Here is a 17,997-nt window from a genome sequence, read left to right on the forward strand (position 1 = left end):
CTTATTACATGTAGCACACAGTGTTTATTTAGAGCACTGAAATGAAAAATGGAACATATTGGAAAACAGTCTTTGCATTCACGTAATATGTCTACAAACAACATGTTGAAGAACTTGTACCGAGTAGTATTTAAGAAAAGTATGGAGGAAAAAAATCAAGACATATTAATAAAAATCCAATAGTTCTGGAAGGCAGGGGGAACACATCCCAAGACCTGAAAAAGCCTACAGCAGGACTCTGAGAACTAGGGACAATGACTGAGTAGCAAATTTAAGTGAGGACATGAATTAAATCAAAAAATGAAATCATTTATGTATGAAAAATTCAACCAATGAACTGACTCACCTCCAAAACAGAACATCTGCAACTTCTAAAGTCACTCCTTGCTGCCAATACCCTAAACCAAAAAGCCTCACCTAAACTATACTTCTTCCCCCTAAAATTTTGCACTGCTGCTACCACTGGTTCAGAGTCATTAAATGTAGCAAGAGTGAGAGTGCTGATTTATACTAAACCTTTCAAAACACTACATTGCATAAACATGCTCTGAATGTTAGACAACATCATGATTAAAATATCATTAGATGCCTGGAGCCCTGCTACAGCAGTACTACAGTGGAGCTATCTGGCTGTAGCAACAGTGAGGAACTCTTGGGGGGAGGGGAGATAATATAGACACAGCCAAAGAGACCAAACTTTTATTTTAAACACTTTTGGCACAAACAAATAAGGAAGGTGATCACAAAGATTTATGATCTCAATTACTTGCAAAATGACCTCAGAGATAAATGTTTGCAATAGATAATCTTTTAGACAACTTTTGTACACACAACTTCCTCAGAAAAGAACATGTTGCAATATTGACATAGCTTCCATAACACCTAATTCTTGGATTGTATGTTTTGTCTGTTTATTTAACACCGCTTCATTCCATTCTTTCTGACAGCGCTTTTTCACATTTGAACCCCTCCACCCACTTTGAGCATGTTTGTTACATTTACTGACAATGTTATTGAACCGCTCATATCCAAACGCAAATTAATTGCTTATTGCAGTTATCTCCTAGATATGTATCAATGTTCAGCAATATCATGTCTATATATGCTGGTCACACATCTCCTTATTTTTCTGCCTGTAAATATGAACTGTTATATGGTAATTTTTTTAAAAGGTATTTGTTATTGAAGTCTAAGACATGACATTTTAAGTCTTAAGTTTCATACCTACTAGATCCTAAATCGATCAGAGACTGTGCCTTCTGTATATTAGTACCACCAAATCCTCCTGCCATGAGACTGAAAGAACCAGGATGAGGCAATGCTGAAACAAAAAAGAAAAATAAATGGATACAAGTTAATAATCTACACTAAGAATTAGATATGGGTATTCAAAATTGAGTATCTTACTACGTTGTACTTACTTGAAGAGAAAGACATAGGTGAAGGCTGAAGGAGACTGGATGTTCCATTTGGCAATGATGATGTACTGATAGAAGGCATCAGGGGAGTAGAGATAACCAAGGGAGGAATCGAAGTCACTGAGGTCAATGATGACATGGGAGCTAAAGATGCAATTGTAGGCACAGATGTTGGGATGGACAGATTTGGCATACTACCCATTCCTAAAGGAGAAATTAAATAACTAACTATTATTAAACATTTAATGCTGCAGCAGCATCCAGAGGCCTCAACTAAGAATGGATCCATTGTGCCTGGTAAATGCTATACAAACTCAATGTAGGAGACAGTCAATGTGCAGAGATGCCTATACTCTAGGATGTACATTTACATTAAATATGGAGATATACCTATCTCATAGAACTGGAAGTGACCTTGCAAGGTTGAGTCCAGCCCCCTGCCTTTGCTAGCAGGACCAAGTCCTGATTTTTGCCCCAGATCCCTAAGTGGCCCCCTCAAGGATTGAACTCACAACCCTGGGTTTAGCAGGCCAATGCTCAAACCACTGAGCTATCACCCCCCCTGCTCTATTTTTCTCCACACTTTGAACTGCTCTAATTCAAGCTTTCCAGCCACAGAGTATGCTGCATGCAGAAGAAAGCACAAATGAAGAAACAAACAACATGTGCTCAAAATATATTTAGCTAATGGTTCCAATACCCACCCTATGGTGACTTCTCTATAAGCCTCTTACTGCCAGCCCCTCGGGGACATAAAATAATGGACTTTAAAGTTGTGACAATTTATGTATAGAAAAAGCTGTCACTGTTGCAGGACTGAACCCTGCTTGTACTGAGCCTCTGTCCGCAGTATTCTTGGAGGAAAAATTCCACATTTGGTGAAAAGAAGGAAACGTCTCTAGCTAATGGATTTTTTTCCCCAAATGAAGCTGTTGGAAGTTACTCAGGGCACTGGCATCATTTATTTAATGAGTACTGGGGAAAATGGATTGATGGGCAGAATGCTGGGTGAGGTGGTGAACAATGCGTGATAAATTAATTTTTTGCATGGCTCTGCAATTCATCACATGGCTATCAATGCTACATATTTACAAGCATCTATACTTGTGTAAATATACATAGACACACTTTAGAGCTAGTCAGATAATTAAAAACAGTTGTTCAATAGATACATGTATACACATACTTTTATAAATTATATACACACCTGGATGCATAGGATATATTTTGTAGTCTAGCAGACATTATTTGGTTTATAAATGCTTCACAATACAGAGTGTCATGCATACACAGAATCCCAGAATACACTAAGAGAGAGTAAATCATAAGCTAAAGAGAAAATAAATGTTGAAGTAGAGCTGATCGAGTACTATTAATTGAATCATTTGATGGACTCAAAAATGTTTCAAATAAAACTATTCCTTGAGAGATTTTAAATATTTACCTAGCTCTAGTTTTAAAGCATAATTTTAAAAGAGCAGAAGTTAGCATCTTGGAGAGAAAAGGGAAAAGAGTTCTAGGTCAAGGAGACAGCCTGTAAGTCACACATAAGAACAGTTTTCATGCATCTTACAAGCCAAAAGTGTAATGATTTAGTCGGGTACTCCTGTGTGAATTACATTGTAGGCAGCTAATAAGCAACAAACATCCAAAATTAAAGGATAATTCTTCAACAGCTTCAGAGAAATTTTTTTGCAAAGCTCTTTAGACCAGGGTATCCCTTTTCCAATCATTGTTTCTTTAGTCAAATGATCTGTAATGATCTCATCTGTTGTATATAAATATGAATGTACCTCAATACTTTTTTGTTTGTTTGTTTTTTGGTGAATCTCTCAACACCAGTAAATATATTAAATATTCATAAGTACCAAAGCGAGCAGAAATTAACGGAGAGAATACTGGAGGTTGCTTCATGATAGGTGGGAGAACCACAGGCAAGTGTTGACCTTGTAATTTTAGTTTGATGAGTTTCATAGCTATGGAGAATTCCTGCTGATCCATCTTCCCATCTTTGTTCAGGTCTGCAAGAGCCCTTAAAAAACAGGAGGGAAGGAAACATTAACTTTCTCACTCAAAACTTAGTGCTTACATAATTTCATTTATTGCCGCCTTATTCTATTTCCTTGCTATCTTTTGTAGTTTAACCTGATATTGATTTTACAGAAAGTTATGAATGACCTTCTACAATGTGCAAACCCTTCGAAAATTGTAGATCTTGACTTTTTTGCGCAAAGCACAGTTGTTTTTGTTTACATATGCTAATACAGACCATCTGGCATCTTCTTATTTGACTCAATTTCTAAAATTATCATACATTAAACACTCAGTGCCCAGGAAACTAGCAGACTCTTTGGCAACATAGTATCTTCATGTCCTGTGTGCAACATTTATTGCATCAATTATGGCTCAGCACTAGCCATTACAAGAGATCAATTCAAAAGACTGCAACATGGCACTTACTAAAAATCCTTAATATAGTTACATAGTATACCTACAGACTTACAGATCACTATGTAGAATTCAATTAGTATGTGAATTTTATTTTTAAATTTTAACACACGTCTCTCGTGGCATCTTCCCAAACTGAATATTATAAACAGTGAATAAATACAATGGACAGCTCATGCACTGAGAGACTATTCCCAGAAAATTCCACTTTCCTTGGAAGATTACTTCATAGAATCTAATACATTTTATTGTCAGAAAATTTTCCAGATACTTAACAAATTTCCCTTTTCTTAATTTCATTCCATTGCTCCTAGTTTCCGTATATCCCAACATACCATGAAAAAGATTTCCTATCCATTTTTTGAATTTATACCCTTTACATATTTGTAAATGTGTCTTATTCACTTACATATCTCATTCATCATCTAACCAAGATAGAAAGAGGAGAGTGTGTGTGTGTGTATACACCTCTACCCCGATATAACGCTGTCCTCAGGCGCCACAAAATCTTACCACGTTATAGGTGAAACTGAGTTATATCGAACTTGCTTTGATCCGTCGGAGTGCACAGCCCCATTCCTCTTGGAGCACTGCTTTACTGCGTTATATCTGAATTCGTGTTATATCGGGTCGCGTTATATCGGGGTAGAGGTGTGTGTATATATATCTAATGTTTCCTCACGAGTCAGTTCCACTACACCCTTAATTACTTTACAGGTCTCTTCTCTAAACTTCCTTTAGTGTGTCTGCATATTTCCGGCAATGAAATGCCCAGAACAAAACACAATATTCTGGTGTGCACTCAGAAATCACAATGAGGGATTAATACCTCCCTATTTCATGAGCTGATGTCTCTTCCTATGTCAGCTAAAACTGCAGTGGCTTTTTTCAGCTGCTATCTTACGTTATAGTAACTCTGCCATAGCCAATCCCAGGCCTGGCTGAAAAAGGAGAAGGGCTGGCATCAGGTTTGAAGCTGGTCGTAAAAATTTGCCACAAACTAACACTATAAGTCCCCAAATGAATGAAAATGAGTGACTGCAGGTTCAGATGAGTTGGTATGTCAAGCACAGTCCTGACAACCATGTAGATAAGAGAGTCCAACAGATCAAGACTAAAGGAAACAGAGAAGCCAACTCAAGAAGAACTGGTGGGATGTTATAAAGGAAGACACGTTAGCACGTGGTATAATATATGGTACTGAACAGAGCACTTTGGAGGGAGAGGACTTGGAGAGCAGACCCTATTTAATGGAATTAACGCAAGGAAGAAGATGTTATATAATATTAAATGGAATTTGATATCTATAACCCAACTATACAACTGTAGGATTTATGTCTTCCGAGGTTTCTTCTTGTGTTTGGGCTATTTTGCATACCCAATTTATTAGCATGCATTTTTCCCCCAAGCTGTGTCTCATTCTATTATTTCTTGTCCATGTTTCAAACCTCTCTAGTGACTTCTGATATATCTGTCTCTACTGGTCTTTCAAATACCATTCAGTTTAGTATCAACCAGGAAATTCATTAACCTATTATTTCTCTCTTTTTCCATATTATTTAAAATGTTATGTAAGGCCCAACAATGAACTTTGCGTCACTCCACCAGATGTCTCCCCTAATTTGATATCCTGCTGTTTATCATTACCCTTTGTTTGTGATACTAAAGCCAGTTTTTAATCCATGTGACGGTGCTCATGGTCGACCAATCTGAATTTTGTGAGTAGGATTCTGTGAGTAGGATCAAATTCTTGATTAAAAAGTGTGGCCATTATCCTGTAATCTGATCTGCTCAGACAGACCTATTCACCCAAGTATAGCCACATTGAATCTTAATTGCAGGATCAGGGCCTAAAAGTGTACATGTACTGTATTCCCTTAAACCACTAATTATGTAAAGAATGCAATAAAAGCTGTCTGTCACTATTTTTTTTAATATACCACCACGATCCTTTTTACTCAAGTTCCATTACAGTTCAATTTATTTCACTATTATAACAGATATTGAAACTTAAATATAATGACAAGTATATATTGAAATGAGTGAGTCCAGGCCCCATTCTTGTTTCACTCTTTATATAATGTAGTTGAAAAGTGGTCTTTCAACTGGTAACATAAATCAAACCAAAATCTATACAAGTGAGCCAAGCATCACAATAGAAGATCATAATGGTCCCTTCTGACCTTAAAGTCTATGAGTCTATCTATCTCCAATCCTTTATTAATTAATTATATATTATATGTATTTATTTATTTTTAAAAGCCTTACCATATTTCAGCTAGGACTGATGATGGTAGACCTGACTGCAAGAAAAAGGTACGTGCTTGATCACCTGTGATAAAAGAGGAAAAAAACAAGTCTTGTATTAATACCTTACAATAAAGTCGCAGATATTTATTAAAGCCAGAACTTTCACAAGAGCTCAGCATGTTGGGTGCTGAGTTCTTTTGAAAATTTAGAACTATGTAACAAGCTCGGTGGTGATGGCAGTTTGCATGTACTAATGGCTTTTGTAATCTTGGCTCCCAGAAGTGGGTTAAATGAGCTGTAAATGGCGGTTTTATATGTCACAAATCAACAGTAGCCAAGATCTTACAATGATACAACGTAAATGATGGAGTATTCAGTCTCAGCCTCATTGACTGCTTTTTTTGTTGGTGGTGGCAGTGGGAGTGAGGGGGAGAACAGTATATATATTTTTATTTCAGTCTAATTTGGTCCACTACTGTCTCTTCCATCTACAGGAGAAAACTTGAAAAATAAACCCCATTCTGTACGTAAACACACAATTCGAGACAGACTTTTATTACTCAATATTTCTGGGAAGGGATATGATTTGTTATGCAAATCCACACCAAGTTTCACACTCAGTATGGATCACACTATTAAATACATGCATAATAAAACAAAAAGTGTTGTGTATGCACATTAATCAGTTTTCAAGGTTTAGCATAGCCTGTTTATGCAGGAAAAAATAATCTTACTTTGAGATAAAAGGTGCATTGTGAATGTATGTTACAAACATGTAAGCGATCCTTCACCACCCAATTCCAGCCTTCTCCGGGATGGAACACAGAAGCATGGGCGCCAACTTATATGGGCTCCTGGGGCTTTAGCCCCAAGAATATTCACAGACAGGGGCTCTGCTCCAGCAATATTTGGAGCTAGGTTTCTCGCCTGCTCTGCGCTGCCGGCAGCCCAGAGCCCTTTAAATCCCAGCCGCGGCCGGGAGTCAGAGGGCTCTGGGCTGCCTGCAACCACGGGGAGCCCAGAGCCTTTTAAATCCCCGCCGCGGCCGGGAATCAGAGGGCTCTGGGCTCCCCGCCACGGCGGGCAGCCCAGAGCCCTCTGATTCCCGGCCGCGGCTGGGATTTAAAAGGCTCTGGGCTCCCCGCCGCGGCGGGCAGCCCAGAGCCCTCTGATTCCCGGCCGCGGCTGGGATTTAAAAGGCTCTGGGCTCCCTAGAGCCCTTTAAATCCCAGCCACGGCTGAGATTTTAAGGGCTGCGGGCTCCCCGCGGTTGCAGGCAGCCCAGAGCCCTCTGATTCCCGTCCGCGGCTGGGATTTAAAGGGCTCTGGGATCCCCGCGGCTGCCAGCAGCCCAGAGCCCTTTGAATCCCAGCCCCTGGCCGCTGATTGCCCCCTCCCCAGACCTCTGCCCCAACTGCCCCCCAGGACCTCCACCCCCTATCTAAGCACCACTGGTCCTTGTTCCCCGATTATCCCCTCCCGAGACCCCTGCCCCTAACTGCCCCTTGGGACCTCAGCCCCTATCTAAGCCTCCCTTCTCCTTGTCCCCAACTGCCCCCTCCTGAGACCCCACTCAACTTCCCCCCCAGGACCCTCCTACCTGTCCCCTGATAAACCTCCTGGACTCCCATGCCTATCCAATTGCTGCCTGTCCCCTGACTGCCCCTTCGAACCTCTGCCCCATCCAACCCCCCCCGCTCCTTGTCCCTTGACTGCCCCCCAGAACTCCCTACCTCTTCTCCAACCCCCAAACCGCTTATTGTGCCACTCAGACCAGCGTGTCTGGCTCTGTGCAGCTCCAGACAGTTGCTGCCGTGCTCCCCCATGGAGCCCACAGCCCTCTCCCACCCCCAGCACCTGCCTTCCAGATTTGAACACCTCAAAATTCAGGAGTGCTCAAGCTCGGTTTGGGCAGCTTTTACTTCATTTCTCCCAAATCAGTTTCCCCTGCAAGGTGCCAACTGAAGGTGTTGGAGAACAGAGAGATTGGGTGGCCTCCTAATGCCTGGAAAAGAGACAAAGGCCGGAGGAGGGAGTGTCAGTGCCTGTGCGGACTTCTGGAAAGTGCACGGTGTGGAAGGGGATGCTGGGATGCTTTGGAACAACTCCATACAAAGCCAGTCAGGACTCTGGGGGAGCCTCCTCTCTCGGAGCAGACTGTCTCCAGGGCAAGAAGCTTACACCTTCCTGGGTCTGACCTCAGAGCATTCAGCATGCCCTTCCACACCATGCACTTTCCACAACGAGTCTGCCCAGGCGGGTCCTGGGGCAACCAGAGGGCCCTGCACCCCAACTCTGCAGTCAGATGTGACTCTCAGCCAGACAGTAAAACAGAAGGTTTATTAGATGACGGGAAAACAGTTTAAACAGAGCTTGTTGGTACAGAAAACAGAACCCCTCTGTCAGGTCCATCTTGGGGGGGTGGGGAGCCCAGAACCAAGTTCTGGGTCTCTCCCCATTTCCCCAGCCAGCTCCAAACTGACACTCCCTCCTCTGGCCTCTGTGTCTCTTCCGGCAAGGAGGCCACCTGATCTCTTTGTCCCCAACACCTTCAGTTGGCATCTTGCAGGGGAAACTGAGGCACCCACACAGTATTCAGAGAAAATATTAAGAACATTCCCACTTCATCACAACAGGTGCAACAAAATATAATACTGTATATTGAAGTAGGCAAGTGCTGCTTCTGACTTTTGCACTTTTAATTGAGCCTTGTAATCTTGTGGCACTGACGCGTTGTAGCTTCATTTTATATCGGCTTACAGGGCGGGAGCTGGGGGGCACCACCATTTTGGGCCCCACCAAAAATTATACAAACCTGCCGCCTATGCACAGAAGATTTTTAACAATGAACAGCAACACTACCCAACATATGAGGAGAAGAAAATGCTCAGTGCAACTGAAAATGCCAGAAGCGCTTAGGTAAGCAGAATGCAATTACCCAAGTTGGAACTGGGGAAGGCACAGAGGTTAATACTCAGTTACTTGCGATAAATTCCATAGGCTCTTTAACAAACACAAGTTGTCAGGACCTTAATTTTACATCTCATACGAAAGCATTAAAACTCCAGCAACAGTGTCCCTCAACATCATTCAGAGGGAAGACTGCTACTTCCTCAATCACCAATGTCATTTGCTGCAGCAACCTCAAAAAAAATTTCCTTGGCAGCCTCCCATCCAAGCACTGACCCGGCCTGACTCTACTAAGCTTATGGAACTGGAAGGGATGACATCAAAAGGTGGTTGGCTGCATTAGTGCAGAGGTTAAAAAGAAGGATATTCCCTTTTGCAGAGATATTCTATACCAGATTTCATATGAAACTAAGTTTATAAACCTGTGACTGAAAGCGTTTATAATAAAAACATGTGCTTTATGGTCAAACAGCATGGTTATCAGTCATACAGCAAACAAACAGCTGAACAAGGAAGAAGGTTTTCAAACTGTTTTACACAGGTACTTTAATGCACACAGAAGTTAATGTATACCACAAACTAACCTGTAATATATCCTCCTATGGGTTTAAGGCTCTCAAACTGCTTGTCATGCTTTGCTCGCTCTTCAGAGGTGATAGCCCACATGGTTGGACCGCCTAAAAAAATAATACATTGAAATTATTATTTAAAAATAAAAGTCTGTCAATTGGGAAATTAAACCTTTGTTTTTAAGAGACAAAATTAGATCAAGAGCTTCAATGACACACCCTGCTCTCTTTGGCAAGAATACTTCTGAAACACAAACTTTCTTCCCAGATTTATACGTCTTAGCTGAATCAGTTCACCATCTGGCTTGTCTTATACCCTGCTTTGAAACAAACTATGCTATTTTTTGAAAGCTGGTGCACAGCAGCTTCCTTCCACTGCTGATTGTTCATAGCTTATGCAGGAAGTATGTTGCTCATGCTACTTTGTGCGAACCAAATATTTCCTTGGTTCACTGGTAAATAAATAATGTTGTTTAAGGGCTCTCAGAAGGCTAATGCATTGCGGCTGCCAATTGCAGGACTTTTGCTACTTCTCCCCAACACTGTAAAATCAAAATTGTTGCTTTAAAACAAAAACCACTTTTGTTCTACAAAGCGGTGAAATTGTGTATTACCTTTTAAACTTGATAGCATATAATTTCACTTAACCTTAAAAAAAAATTACATATAAAACGCTATCCCAAACTGACAATTACCCCTTCAGTTAGTCTATACATTTGTCACAAGTCTAACACCTGTTCTTTGTGTTGTGTTATATAGATTAAAACAAGAGGGTGGATTTTCACAGCACCTAATTCCACACTAAAAGAAATGGGATATGCATATGGGAGGGATAAGCAATGGTTAGAAGTTACTGAGCAGGACGTAGATATTAAAATTAAAATGTATTTTTAAAAACATGGCCAAGTGTGGGGTAATCTTTTATTTGGGGGAAACAAGTTGCTTTGAAAGTCTATACAACACTTCCAGTGCTTTGAAATTTTGTAACTGCTGCTCCAATTTCAAAATTGGGAATGTATTTAATTCTTTGGACTCTTTAAACCTCTGTGACAGGTCCTCCCCGGCCCCCGGGTGCCACCTGATACACTGAGGTCCCACTGAGCCCGCCCGTTCCACCAGCCTAGGCTCCCACACCCTGTCCTGCTGTGCCAGGCCCTCAAGGCTTCTCCAGCACCCGCACGCACATACACAGAGGCAGGGACACACCCAGCTGCAGAAAGATACACAGACACTAAGATCAGCTGTGCGTGGGAAGACTCAGCTTGGAGATTGCTCAGCACTCAAGTGCATACCTCCTTTAGGATGCAAATACAAAATTATATTGTCTTGCACTGCATAAAAATCTATACAGCATAAGCTCATGAAATCCACCCCCTCCCTCAATGTGGAGGAAGATATACTCCGCTTTTTGCCTTCCCCCACCCCCGAGTTATGAATGACACAAACGTTTGTTTATTCTAAAACCAAAGTTTATTAACTACAAAAGGCAGATTTTAAGTGATTATTATGAACAGCACACAGATCAAAGCAGATTACGGAGCAAATGAAACAAAACACGCAACCTAAACTTAATACACTAAATTAACTGGTTAATAGTAGCAAATTATCACCCTAAATGTTGTTTTATGCAGGTCACAGAGTTTCTTGAAGGTAAACTGCATTGCCTGCAGCTTAAATCTCCAGGGATTCCTTTCACAGGCTAGGCCTTTCTTGCCTGGGCTCAGCACCTGGCTGCCCCAGCTTAGTTCCTTTGTTTCTTCAGGTGTTTTCAGCAGTCTTCCTTCTTGGGCAGGGAGCCAGTGGAGAAGAACCAAGATTAGCTCACTTCCCAGCCTTAAATAGGATTTGCATATGACAGGAATCCTTTGTTTGCCAGTTTGACCTCCACCCCCTCAATGAAAAAACTCTGGAAGTCCAAGATGGTGTCCCGTACCAGGTGACATGATCCCCTGACCCTGCAGTGCCAAAGCAACATCCCAGAAAACTGCTCAGGAAGGAGGAAGATTAGCCTCTTCAAAGAGCTATTGTTCCCCCTAATGACCCATTCAGGCTGTTTGCAAACTGTCTGGTGGGCGTTCCCCAGGTGAAAACACAGTTGTAATTGTTACACTCAATATTCCTAACTTCAGATACAGAAATGATACATGCCTAAAAACAGGATAATCATATTCAGTAAATCATAACTTTTCCGATGATACCGCACGTGACCCATCTTTCATAAAACATATCTTAGTTATGCCATATTCATATCATAAGCAGATCTCTGTGAAGAATATGGGGCGTAGGGTCACAACTTCTATCACTTTTGTTTTCCAAAATGCCCTCCCAGTTTCCAGGGCTCACACCAAAATCATTGGGGTAGCCGTGTTAGTCTGGTTCTGTAAAAGCAGCAAAGAATCCTGTGGCACCTTATAGACTAACAGACGTTTTGCAGCATGAGCTTTCGTGGGTGAATACCCACTTCTTCGGACCACTTCTCCGAAGAAGTGGGTATTCACCCACGAAAGCTCATGCTGCAAAACAGTCTATAAGGTGCCACAGGATTCTTTGCTGCTTTTACCAAAATCATTAAGCACGAGGTTAACCTACACTTCAATATCCACTACCTCCTAACAGCGCAATTCACCTGTTGTCCCAGGAAACCGTAATCTGCTTGTGCGTATAAACAAGGAGAGCTGGTCCTTTTTGACATCATCATCTTGTTGGGAACACAACTGTCCTGGTCTATTACATTGAATTCTTTACTTCTGCTGTTTAATATAGAGAGAGTAATGGCTAACCAAATAGAAGGATAGTGAGATACTAGAGAGAGAGAGTGTACAAACCACAACAATTCCTGCTGACCACAGCAAAATTTATAGACGCAATCATTACAGGTTCTAAATATATAGGAGTGTGAAACATACACAAGTAGTATGTAGAGTGTATTGTGCTTGCAGCGGTTTATTAGCCTGGCCAATACAGATCTGTGTTCCTAAAGGCTCTGACAATAAAGCACCATAAAAACTGCATGGTAGAGGTACAGAAAATGACTGTAAAGGCAACATCCCAAACCTTTTCCCTTATACCAATATGTTTTAATCATCTTCTGAAGCAGGCTGCCTAGCAACAGAAAAAGGGCTCTCTTTCCTATGGGCTTGACTGAGGCCTGGTCTACACTAGGACTTTAATTCGAATTTAGCAGCGTTAATTCGAATTAACCGTGCACCCGTCCACACCAGGAAGCCATTTAATTCGACATAGAGGGCTCTTTAGTTCGAATTCTGTACTCCTCCCCGACGAGGGGAGTAGCGCTAAATTCGACATGGCTATGTTGAATTAGGCTAGGCGTGGATGCAAATCGAACTTAGTAGCTCCGGGAGCTATCCCACAGTGCACCACTCTGTTGATGCTCTGGACAGCAGTCCGAGCTTGGATGTTCTGACCAGCCACACAGGAAAAGCCCCGGGAAAATTTGAATTCCTTTTCCTGTCCAGACAGTTTGAATCTCATTTCGTGGTTGGACATCGGGGCGAGCTCAGCAGCACCGGCAGCAATGCCGAGCTCTCCAGCAGAGGAGTTCATGTAATCTCTGAATAGAAAGAGGGACCCAGCATAGACTGACCGGGAAGTCTTGGATCTGATCGGTGTGTGGGGCGAGGAGTCTGTGCTTTCGGAGCTGCGCTCCAAAAAACGGAATGCAAAGACCTACGAGAAGGTCTCCAAAGCCATGAGAGACAGAGGATACAGGCGGGATGCAACGCAGCGCCGCGTGAAAATCAAGGACCCCAGACAAGGCTACCAAAAAATCAAAGCGGCAAACAGACGCTACGGAGCCTGCCACCACTGCCCCACCAGTGACCGTGGACTCTGACGATGGGACAGTGTCGACGGCCAGTTCCTCGGCGATGTTCGCACACGGGGAAGATGAGGAAGGGTTTGTGGAGGACGAGGCAGGCGACAGCGCTTACAACGCTGGTTTCCCCGACAGCCAGGATCGCTTCATCACCCTCACGGAGATCCCTACCAACCCTCCCCGGCCGTTAACCTGGACCCTGAATCAGGGGAAGGAGCAGTCGGTAAGTGCTTTAAACATGTAAACTTTTATTCTTAATATTACAGGAATCTGAAGTATGTGAAAAGGAGGTCTCTATATATATGGGGATAGAACAGAAATCATCCTGGGAGATCTCCACAAAGCTCTCCAGGAGTGAATCGAAAGGCCTCCACAGGAGGCTCCTGGGGAGAGCTGCCTTATTGGGTGCTCTGTGGTAGCACACTTTTCCGCGCCAGGCTTTCATGAGGTACTCAGGGAGCATTGCCTCCCCGAGCACGGCTGCATAGGCCCCTGGTTTGTGCTGGCTTTCACGCAGCATGTGTAGCGCTGCTGGACCGCCTCTGTCAGCGGCATCTAGTACACATACGGTGACAGGCACAAAAGGCAAAACAGGCTCCATGGTTGCCATGCTGTGGCGTCTGCCAGGGCAATCCAGGGAAAACGGGCTTGAAATGATTGTCTGCCATTGCTTTCCCGGAGGAAGGGATGACTGACGACATTTACCCAGAACCACCCGCGAAAATGGTTTTTGCCCCATCAGGCACTGGGATCTCAACCCAGAATTCACAGAGACAGCCTAGACTGTGTTCATTGTTTGCAAAAATGTATCTTTGCAAGGAATTCACTCCCTTTTTCCCATCACACAGCTTCGAATGTCTCCAGACCTGCTACAGCATCCCCCTCACAGAGGCTGGCAAAGATTAGGCGGCGAAAGAAAAAGACACGGGATGAGATGTTCGCTGAACTTATGGGCTGCTCCCGAGACGAGGCGGACCAGCAGAGCCAGTGGAGGGAGACCCTCTCTCTGTACCAGCGCTCACACAGCGAACGGGAGGAGAGGTGGCGTGAGGAAAACAAGCAGGCGACTCAAACGCTGCTTGGACTAATGAGGGAGCAAACGGACATGCTCCGGCGCCTTGTGCATGTTCTGCAGGACCGCAGGCAGGAGGACAGAGCCCCCCTGCAGTGTATCTGCAACCGCCCTCCGCCGCCACAAAGTCCCATACCCCCCCTCACCCAAAATAACCAGAAGGAGGGGTGCCAGGGGCCGTGAAAACTGTCACTGCACTCCAGCAGAGTGCTCAAGTACCCAAAAGCTCTCATACCCTAAATTTTGAGAAGTCCTTTCCTTCCCGCCTCACCCAAGCCCCCGTCCCAGTTTCATCCCCTAACTGGCTAGTTGATAATAAAAAATAATTTTCTTTTAATTACTGTTTCCGTCATGTTCTTTTAGAGGAGACTGTGTTTGAAGGGGGGGAAGGGAGTTGGTAATTGGACAGGACAATCATCTTTACCAGGGTACAGAGACGGGGGCAGGATCAGCAGCAGGTCACACACAAAGTGCAGTCAGTAGGCACCCTGGTCGGTATGGGAGGTGGTTTGCAGGTTCTGTGTGGGTGGGGGGGTAGGTGACTTTGTAGCGGGGGAGGGGGGTTACAGATCTCATGGAACGGTCCCTGTCCTGGACCACAGAGCCACGCAGCAGAGGAATCTGTATCCGTCCTCCCCCGCCAAAAGGCCACATAGCCCCCGCACACAGAGTCCCAAAAAGGAGGGATGGCAGGCTCTGTTGAAACAACCAGTCCGGCACTGCAGACCGCTCTGGGAGCAGGAGCCTGTCATTCCTCGAGTTTAGAGGCGGTCTTTACATCACCGCACACCCTACCCAGCACAGTCCGCGTCCCAGTTTCAACCCTTTAACGCAAAGTCATCAATAAAGAAATCTTTGTAAAGTTACAGTGGAACATGTATTTTATTTTTAAACGTGTGTTGGAAGTGGGGGAAGCGGGGTATGTAACTGCAGACGCTAGTCAACAGTAACTTGGTAAAGAAACAGGGGCAGGTTCAGCTTCTCTGTAAAGAAACTGAACAGTCACAGGTCACGCTGCTCGCTGGTACTTGAAGAGTTCCTTGTCGCTGTGCAAGGCGCCTGCATAGGGCTTCACGAGCCAGGGCATTAGCGGGTAGGCTGGGTCCCCGATGATCACTATAGGCATCTGCACATCCCCAAGAGTTATTTTGTGGTCCGGGAAGAAACTACCTTCCTGCGGGCGTCTAAACAGAGCAGAGTTCCTGAAAACACGCGCGTCATGAACTTTGCCTGGCCACCCGACGTTGATGTTGGTAAAACGTCCCCCATGGTCCACCAGTGCTTGCAGCACCATTGAAAAGTAGCCCTATTTCTCAGCAGCTGACTGTGGAAGAAGTGGACGATAAGGTGCGAGGAGTTGACAACAGCCATAACTGCAGCGGGCTCCGTGCTCGCAGTGCTGTGCCGCCCGCGCTGTCACTGAGCAGAAAAGTGCATGAACAGATTGCCCGCAGGCGCTTTCGGGGAGGGAGGGAGGGCGTGATTGACGGTTCAATGATGACAGTTACCCAAAACCACCCTCGACACATTTTTCCCCCGCATGCATTGGGGGGAAATCCCAGAATTCCAATGGGCAGCGGGGAGTGCGGGAACTGTGGGATAGCTTCGCACAGTGCACCGCTTCCAAAGTCGACGCTTGCCCCGTTACTGTGGACTCACACAGTCGCATTAGTGTATTTAGTGTGGATACACAAATTCGACTTCATAACGTCGATTCCACAAATTCGACTTAAGTTGATTCGAAATAGTCTTGTAGTGTAGACATACCCTGAGAATCAACAACAAAATGGTTCAGACCAACTCAAACACATTCACAAGCAGAGGTCTGCAAATCTGCAGATATCCACCTTATATCCACGAATGCAGATATCCGCGGACCATGTTTGTGGATCGTGAACTGGATGCAGATAATTTTTTTTTTTTTAATCTGCGCAAGGCTCTATTCACAAGTTCAGTGGCGAGAGGAGACAATGAAGTTGGTCTGTTTAGCTTAACCCAGTGGTTCTCAACTAGGGGCATGCGTACCACTGGGTGTATGCAGAGGTCTTCCAGGCGGTACATCAACTCATCTAGATATTTGCCTAGCTTTACAACAGGCTACATAAAAACCACTACCAAAGTCAGTACAAACTAAAATTTCATACAGACAATGACTTGTCTATACACTGAAATGTACACTGAAATGTAAGTACAATATTTATATTCCAAATTATTTATTTGATAATTATATGGTAAAATGAGAAAGTAAGCAATTTGTCAGTAAAAGTGTGCTGTGACACTTTTGTGGTTTTAATGTCTGATTTTGTAAGCAAGTAGTTTTTAAGTGAGGTGAAATTTGGAGATATGCAAGACAAATCAGACTCCTGAAAGGGGTAGAGTACTCTGGAAAGGTTGAGAGCCACTGGCGTAACCCAAAGAAGGCTGAGGAGAGATAAGACTGCTCTCTATAAATACATCAGAGGCATAAACACCAGGGAGGACTTACAGGGTGGATAAAAATCAATGTTTTGGTTTTTTTTCTTAATAAAAACAAATTGGATTTTTTTAAATTTAAATCGGATTTGATCAAATGCTTTTTGAGGGAAAAACCTATCTAAAGATAGTTTTAATTAAGATACATTATAGATCAAAGATATCTCATCATGGAATATGGATTATAAATTCTATAGTATGAGACAATATATTCATGTAATGTTTAAGAAAAGTTTTGTAAATGAGTTCCAATAGTTTATGGATTAGGGACCCAATTTTATGGGTTCCAAGGGCTTCTGTATAGATTATTTAGGTTACTCTTTCTATCTACCCAATGGGACTCATTGCTCAGTCTAGAAGATATCATCAGAGAGACTTAGTTTTGCAGTTCTCAAACCGGATTTGTGTCTCTTGCAGTTCTCAAACTGTGGATTTGTGACTTCATAAATAAATAATACATAGAGGTGAGAAATAATAGACCTCAACTCTATTGTCTCTCTGCAAATTTGTGTACACAGAGTCAATCCCTTACCTCTCTCTAAAAGTGCAAATTTTCAAAAAGTTCAATGAACAGAAGATTGTTGGAGATGGAATAGATCTGGACAAGGAGAAGAAGTCTGGAGACAAATGTGAGAAGTGAGGGGACATATGCTTGTTTTGTTTTGTTAAAATATTACGTTTGCCTGGTGATGTTCTCCTCCTAGTACAATATGGCAAGAAAATCCTCCAAATATTAATGATTAACCTGTTGAATTGGAGATAGTTCACCTCCCAATGACTTCATAAATATCTGCTTCAATTACCTTTGGTAAATGAAATAACCAAACAATCATTCATTTTCTGATAAAGGTGTAAAACTAATCTGAAAAATTTTCAAAATAAATCACTGTTTAAAAATGTATAGTGTGTACCTTCTAAAAATGAAACCTACATCTCTCTCTGAGTTGTGAAGAATATGTTTTAAGGTTATAACAACCAACAAGAATGCACTTTTATGTAGAAAACCATGATTAAATCAAATCT

General features: G+C 43.0%; 1 protein-coding gene across 5 annotated transcripts in view; it reads right to left on the reverse strand.

The window, feature by feature from the left end:
- Nucleotides 1–17,997, reverse strand: part of ITSN2 (intersectin 2) — a 123,538-nt gene that overhangs the window by 78,038 nt on the left and 27,503 nt on the right. For all 5 annotated transcript variants that reach the window (XM_039532534.1, XM_039532531.1, XM_039532532.1 and 2 more), the window contains exons 3-7: nt 9,611–9,703; nt 6,135–6,198; nt 3,287–3,450; nt 1,422–1,622; nt 1,225–1,321 (exon numbers count right to left, since the gene is read on the reverse strand). In XM_039532534.1, coding sequence (XP_039388468.1) covers nt 1,225–1,321; nt 1,422–1,622; nt 3,287–3,450; nt 6,135–6,198; nt 9,611–9,703 — 619 coding nt within the window. The remainder of the gene's footprint in view (nt 1–1,224; nt 1,322–1,421; nt 1,623–3,286; nt 3,451–6,134; nt 6,199–9,610; nt 9,704–17,997) is intronic.

Source organism: Mauremys reevesii, linkage group 3 (assembly GCF_016161935.1).
Source record: "Mauremys reevesii isolate NIE-2019 linkage group 3, ASM1616193v1, whole genome shotgun sequence".
NCBI classification, from domain to species: Eukaryota; Metazoa; Chordata; order Testudines; family Geoemydidae; genus Mauremys; species Mauremys reevesii.